Here is a 6,436-nt window from a genome sequence, read left to right on the forward strand (position 1 = left end):
ATTACAATGCTACATTGTCAAAAACTGGAATAAAAAGAAAGCGCCTTTAAAAAAGCTACGTTGTACAAAAACTAAACACAAATCTTTACATTGGCAGAAAGATGGCTCATTTAAAGGAAATATAAAAACACTCAGGCTGATGTGCAAATTACCTTTACTTCTCTTCACTCTGCAGGGTGGTTGGGATTTTTTTTTTTTTTAAAGCTTTAGTCTCTTAGGAACATACTGTTTATAAGTTCAGGATTTTGTGTACTCAGAATTTTTTCTAAATGACATAATCTTGCTCAAAACATCACCTAGAAACCTATTTGCTCTCACAAGAGACTTTTTAATTAACAGTCACATCTGTGCTATTACACTATATTTTTGCGAAGTTAGCAACAACTGAAACCACGTTATTAAATTATGGAAAAAGTGTATAAATCTCAATGGACTTGTCTGATGTTTCAAGAGCCAGAAGTAGTGATCTCTAAGCCTCTAGGGTTTGGGCTTGACTTACTTAAAATTTTGTAACAATGTTATTAAATATTTAATACTATAATATTTTGAGCACCTTTTAAATATAAATGCTATTAAAAATTAACCTGTTTAAACTATTAAAGGTTACCTGAGTAAATCTGATTGGAAATCTGTTTCAAATCTATTTAAAGTCACAGTGATGCCAGAAGATGCACTTTTTAAAAGAAACTAATAAATCAATAATTGAATATTTCAATGAAATATATATTCAATTAAACTATATAAGTCTAAAACTATTTTGTAGAGTTGAAGTTGCTTGAAAAGACTGAGATAATTTATTTGTCATTGCTATATTATCCTTATCTAACCTCTGCATACATCTTAAGAAATAGTAATCACTGGCCTAATTATTATATAACATAAGATCAAATGTTTTCTGTATCTTTCTTATTATTCAGTTTTCCTATTTTTTAATTTTCTTTTAATTTTACTGTTATTTAATTACTCACTGGAAACTACATATAGTGGAAGTTTTTCATGTTGTTTTAAATTTTAAAATTATAACTCAAATCCAAACTCATAAATTCATATATAATATTTGATAATAAAAGGTTACTGAAATGAGGCAAAGATAGAATCTATATTTATTAAGTAAATTCTTCTCTTTTAAAATCTTTGTAAAGTTAATAGCTATACTCTGCACTTATCAAGTACAGTATGTCAAAACTATAATAAGCTGCATATTAAATATATTCATGTTAACTCTTGTTAAGAAAAATATAATCGTGCATGGTTAAAAAGCATTTAATATTATGTCAAATATTTCAAATCATTGTATGAAAAATTGTTGAAGTTTTACTCAACTTTAAATCACATGAAAATCCAAGAATTAATTATAATTGATTTTATGTAACTGTACATCAGAACTTTAAAAAATCTGTTGTTTTTCAGTAAGCTTTAAATAACATAATTTAATTTTTCTTGATATCACTGAAGGCCAGAAAATGCTGATTTAATTTGATAGTGATAAGCCTTACCCCACTTCTGAACTGAATATGTAAAATATGTCAGCCAATTTGGATGACTTAATGATTTATATGAAAATTTAAGTGCAGCATATGATAATATTGTTACTTTCCAAAAATTAAAAAGGATCATGGACTGTGTTGCGTTTTATAATTTGAAACATGAGTATGTTACCATTTGGTGTGTTTTAGAAAAGGTGTGATATTTATAATTGATACTCCTTAATTCAATCAATATAAAGTATTTGCAGTTATATCAAACAGTATAAGAGTACATGAACTTGGGTTGTGACTCTTTTCTTCTTTCTGAAATACTTCTTTTAAATTACCCTTTCTATTTATGTATTCATTAAATAAACCTACATAATGTTTTATTATGTCTAGACACATACTACAAATTTTCATTGAAATGAATTATGCAGCATCATGTCTCTTTTCTCCCAGAATTGCATATGTTTATATACACTGTATAATTGAGGTTGGGACTACTGAATGCATCTCATTTTTGAAACAAAACAGACTTCCGTGTGACCCAAGCCAACAGAAAAGTAAGATTAGCCTTAGAGTTAAAAACAAAAGCAAAGCAAAACATAACACTACTCTCCCTGAAGCAGCAGAGAAATAAGAAAAGTTTTTTAGATGCAGTTCTAGATTGTACACAGCTGAGCATCTCTAGTGTCTTGAGGAAGTATGAGAGACATGAAAAACTGAAGCCATCAAACATTTCACAAAGCTGACTAGAAAACTAGGAAATTGTCAAAAGATTACTCATGTTGGAGTCCTTGAATCCTCATGGTGACACCCTTTGGCAGAGCTGTGTGGTTTGCCAGAATAGCATTTAGCATCCCAATAAAAGAGAAGGGATTGATGACTGTAGGGTTCATGCAGGATATGCGTATGAGGGAAGAATTATCCTGGAGGAAAGGGAATTTTATCAGTAATAAAAAATGTGGCTGGAAGAATGATCTGTATTTTCTGGAAAAATAGGTCAGGCAATAAGTTGTTTGGAGAAATTAGGAGAAGATGGTCCTGGGTATAACAATAGGGCTGATAAGCACTAGTGGTTGAGGGCAGGACTTGAATGAAATGGTGTGATGAAAAGTACTTAACAAAAAGTAGAGACAAGGAATGTGATATTGAATAGCCAGGAACAATTTTTTTTTTTTAGGAGCAGCTGTGAGAGTCTGTGGAGATGAAGGCCACTGAAGCCTACTTTAACATGTATTTTTATGGAGACAAACTCTCAAAACCTCAGTTTCCCTATAAGACAGACAATAAAATAGTGTGGCTTATTAAAGTACCGTGAGAATTAAACTATAAAAAGTAAGCGATTAAAACAGCACTGGGCAAACTGATAGGAAATATTTTCCATGTATAAATGAAAATTTTAAAGCATTTATTTTTTTTTCATTTTCTCTCTTCTCTCAATAGCAAAGGAACCACATGATCACTTATTCTTTTTGTTTAATTTGTAAGATTTTTATTTTTCAGATGAAAAAGTCTCTAGTGCCTACTTTCTGCTGGATTTCTACATGTGTTGCCGAATTAGTTTTCCTAAAGCAAATCAGTATCAAATCTGTCTCACGTATTTGTACGTTCTGTGCTTTGGCCACTAGTTAAGTTATAACACCTTGTCAATCTTTCTGAAAGCTGGTTTTTGGCCTCTGGGAAGCCAGCCCATTGTGGTTTGTTTAATGATTTTACATGTGCCAAAACCTCCTCAAGTATTGTGGACTGAATCTTTGCATTAGTTTCATATAACTTATTTTTTTAGTTACTAGCAAGCATACAAGGAGAGGCTTCGTTCTATTGTTCTGCACACTTCTCTGCCTGCATTGCGAACTATCTATCATGAAAGGAGAGGGAGTAATGTTAAAGAGTTTCTCTCTGACCGCATCAGTAATTTCACATCTAGTAGCAAAGTTCTTATTTTCCTGGAGCTTGCTCAAGTGCTCCTTTTTCCCTATTAATTTTTTTTCAGTAAAACCGTGTCTGTATATTGGCCTAGAGTCAAACTAGAAATAATTATTGACTGATTTCTCCACCATTAACTCTGAGAGTCTCTTGCTTGTTGCTCAGCCATTTGGTTTTAGACATATTAATTACAGACTCTATTTCACACACTCTTCCTGGTAGTTGTTTTAACATCTCTTGTGTCTTCCTAAAACCCCTAAGCCCTAGACATGGAAATGTTATCAGCCAGATGTATTACACCTCTTGTGTGAAAATAAGCTAGGATGAAAGAGCTGCGATTAAATCATAACAGTCCTTTGATCTGTTTATCACTTCTACAATAGGTGTTTCCATGTTCAATTTAATTCTTTCTTCATTTTCTTCCTAAGTGGTGATTTTCAGGGCAGTATGATGCTTTATTAACTCTTTCAGCTCACTGGGATTACATTAAAGTTAGGGCTTTACTATCTGAGAACTAAGGAGTAGAAAATAGTGTGAAATTCTGAAGGGGCTTTGACATGAATCACATTCCCTTTCCTGAGGTGTACCCAGTGTTTTAATTAAGTTGCTCTTAACTACACTAAACAATACCCTGGCAATGTAAAAGTGATATTATTTAAAGGTGCTAGTTGGCGACCAGAGAGTAACTAAGACCCTGTGAAAATCAGATCATTATATTGACCCCTGCTTTGCCCATTTTTTCTCTCACTGATCTTCTATTATTTAACTATAGTTACTGCTAAGCAGTGTGAGTATATAAATACATACTGGCTTTAGAATTCTGATACTGGAATATTAGCAGATGTATTAGATCTTCCTATCATACTTTCTTTGGCTCAATGGGCAGCGATTAGCACTGTGGGACAGAGGAATACAACATCACAAACAAGCTCTTTGTGTATTCCAGTATTAAGTTATTCCTTCAACTCAATAAAAGTAATGTTAATGATAAGATCTCCTGAGTGAACATACCTTCTGAAGCATTTTCTTTGATCTCTACTTCATTCTATTTTTCTTCATTACTTTGTTGTTGTTTTTTTCTAAAGTATGCAGTATATTTGATACAAAAATAAGAAATTCTTCAAAATGTGTATTAAAAATACAAAGTTTGTGACTCTAAGGTACAGAGAAAATTTTATACTTCAGTCACCCAAAACAACAGCTTGTGGTCTCCTCCAATTACACGTGGAGGGAGAGTTCGATGCCAGGAGAGGCCAGATCCAACGGGTACAGAACCCATGAGGATGGGCTGAGAATGTCCTAAATGATAAATTTGAAACTGGCTTGCCATTTTGCCAGGATAATCAGTGGTTGCAGACAGATTTTCACTAATTATGGACCACCTGAATAAGCCAGCTCGATCCATGTGAACAGGACTCTTAGTTTGAGGATAACTGGACCGAGTAATATCCCAAATTAACCAATCATTTTCTGCAACAGATCCAACTTTGAAGGTGTTTTTTAAGCACCAGTGTGCTGACATTAATGGCACTTGTTCTGATTCAAGAGATAAAATAGCCTGTTGAGCCACAAGATCATAAAACCGGATTGTTCCATTGTCTGCAACCATCAGCTTAAAAGTTTCCTCGGGATGCCAGCACACACTCATGCCAGGAGAATGAAGAATAAAATGAGATGTCTGCACTCCTTCCAAGGTCCAAATCTTGCAGGTATGATCATCACTCACACTTGCAATTCCTTGGCCACCTTTGGGATCAAACACCAAACCATTAATGAAATAGGAATGGCCCTCTAAAACCTTATATTCATTTTTATCTTGAAGATCTGAAGTAAATAATCTAATTTTCAAATCAGCAGCTGAAGTACAAAATTTGATTATTGGAGGCAATGAATCAAGTCTAGTCTCCGGGCTCCAAGCTATGCCATCGACCCTGACTCCATGGTGAAATGTTTGAAGTGTTTTATACTGAATGCCTTCAACATCTGCTTCTTCTTCCTGAAACGTACATGTGCCAATGATCACATAATTATTGCCACTATATGCAATTAGGTTTCCTGAATCCCCAGTCTCAAAGGGATTAAATTCTACCACATGCACATAATCTTCACAATCCAAAGTGTAGGCAGCATTTCTTGAGGCATCTTGCTTCATCTTGTATGTCAAAATTCAAGCAGTTGTAAAAATTAAATAGCCTTCTACTACTGGACAAGGTCACGAAACACAGAGCGCCGGGAAGCGACCAGAGGCAAGCTAGTCTTCGATGAGGGCTTTTCTTCATTACTTTGATTTAACGTTGAAGGTGACTCATTACAGAAAACACCAAGATATCAATGTAAGGATTTAAGGAGGCAAAGAGCACTGTCCAAGGTACAGGGACGTATCAAAAAGCTTTAATTAAAGTAATGGAACAAGGGAGGTATTTTAGAAGATGGAATCTCTAAGCTTGATAAAATGAAAGAGCCATTTATTTGCAGCCAAGTGTTATCTTTTATCAGAACACATATAATGAAGAAAATAAGACACATTTAAATTACTATTAGAATAAGAAATATTTGATGTACAACAACATTTTTATTTTAACTTATATTCTTTAAAAAAGTATCTCTAGTAAGAGAAAACTTTCATTGCAGTAGAGTGAGATTTTTGATAACATTTTATTTGTAGAGGAGAGAGCACAAATGGAAACCTATTTGGCTAAGAAATGCATACTAATTCTGATTTACAGAAAATATTTTCATATCCAGATAGATGAATTCAGTAGTTATGAAAGCAATCTTGTATTTCAAATTCATACAATCAGTTATGGGATCGTTTGGTGTGGTTATTTTGCTGGACTATCTAAATATCTTAGTTGTATAAAAAATTAACATAGATTCTCGGGGAAATGTGCTTTTGTGGGAATAGCTCTAGCACTCACTGAAACCATCTGAGTCAATAAATAGAGTATTCCAATTTGTTATTTAAAATACGATGGCGAGAAGAAGGGACTGCCTACACAATAAATGGAAAGAAGGAAAAAACTGTAAAAATAAGATTC

The 6,436-nt window shown here is 33.4% G+C and overlaps 1 protein-coding gene across 1 annotated transcript; it reads right to left on the reverse strand.

Annotated features, from left to right (window-relative positions):
* Positions 1-4,572: 4,572 nt before the first annotated feature.
* Positions 4,573-5,550, reverse strand: LOC105727347 (nucleoporin Nup37-like). The gene has a single exon (XM_064364798.1). The coding sequence runs from the start codon at positions 5,548-5,550 to the stop codon at positions 4,573-4,575; it is 978 nt and encodes a 325-aa protein (XP_064220868.1).
* Between the last annotated feature and the right edge of the window lie 886 nt (positions 5,551-6,436).

The sequence above is a fragment of the Aotus nancymaae genome, unplaced genomic scaffold (assembly GCF_030222135.1).
Source record: "Aotus nancymaae isolate 86718 unplaced genomic scaffold, 86718_ANA_hifiasm-v0.15.2.pri h1tg000006l, whole genome shotgun sequence".
In the NCBI taxonomy this organism is placed as follows: Eukaryota; Metazoa; Chordata; class Mammalia; order Primates; family Aotidae; genus Aotus; species Aotus nancymaae.

What these genes read in the sequence shown, in the direction of transcription:
- LOC105727347 (XM_064364798.1), bottom strand. Translation starts at nt 5,550, where the DNA reads ATGAAGCAAGATGCCTCAAGAAATGCTGCCTACACTTTGGATTGTGAA.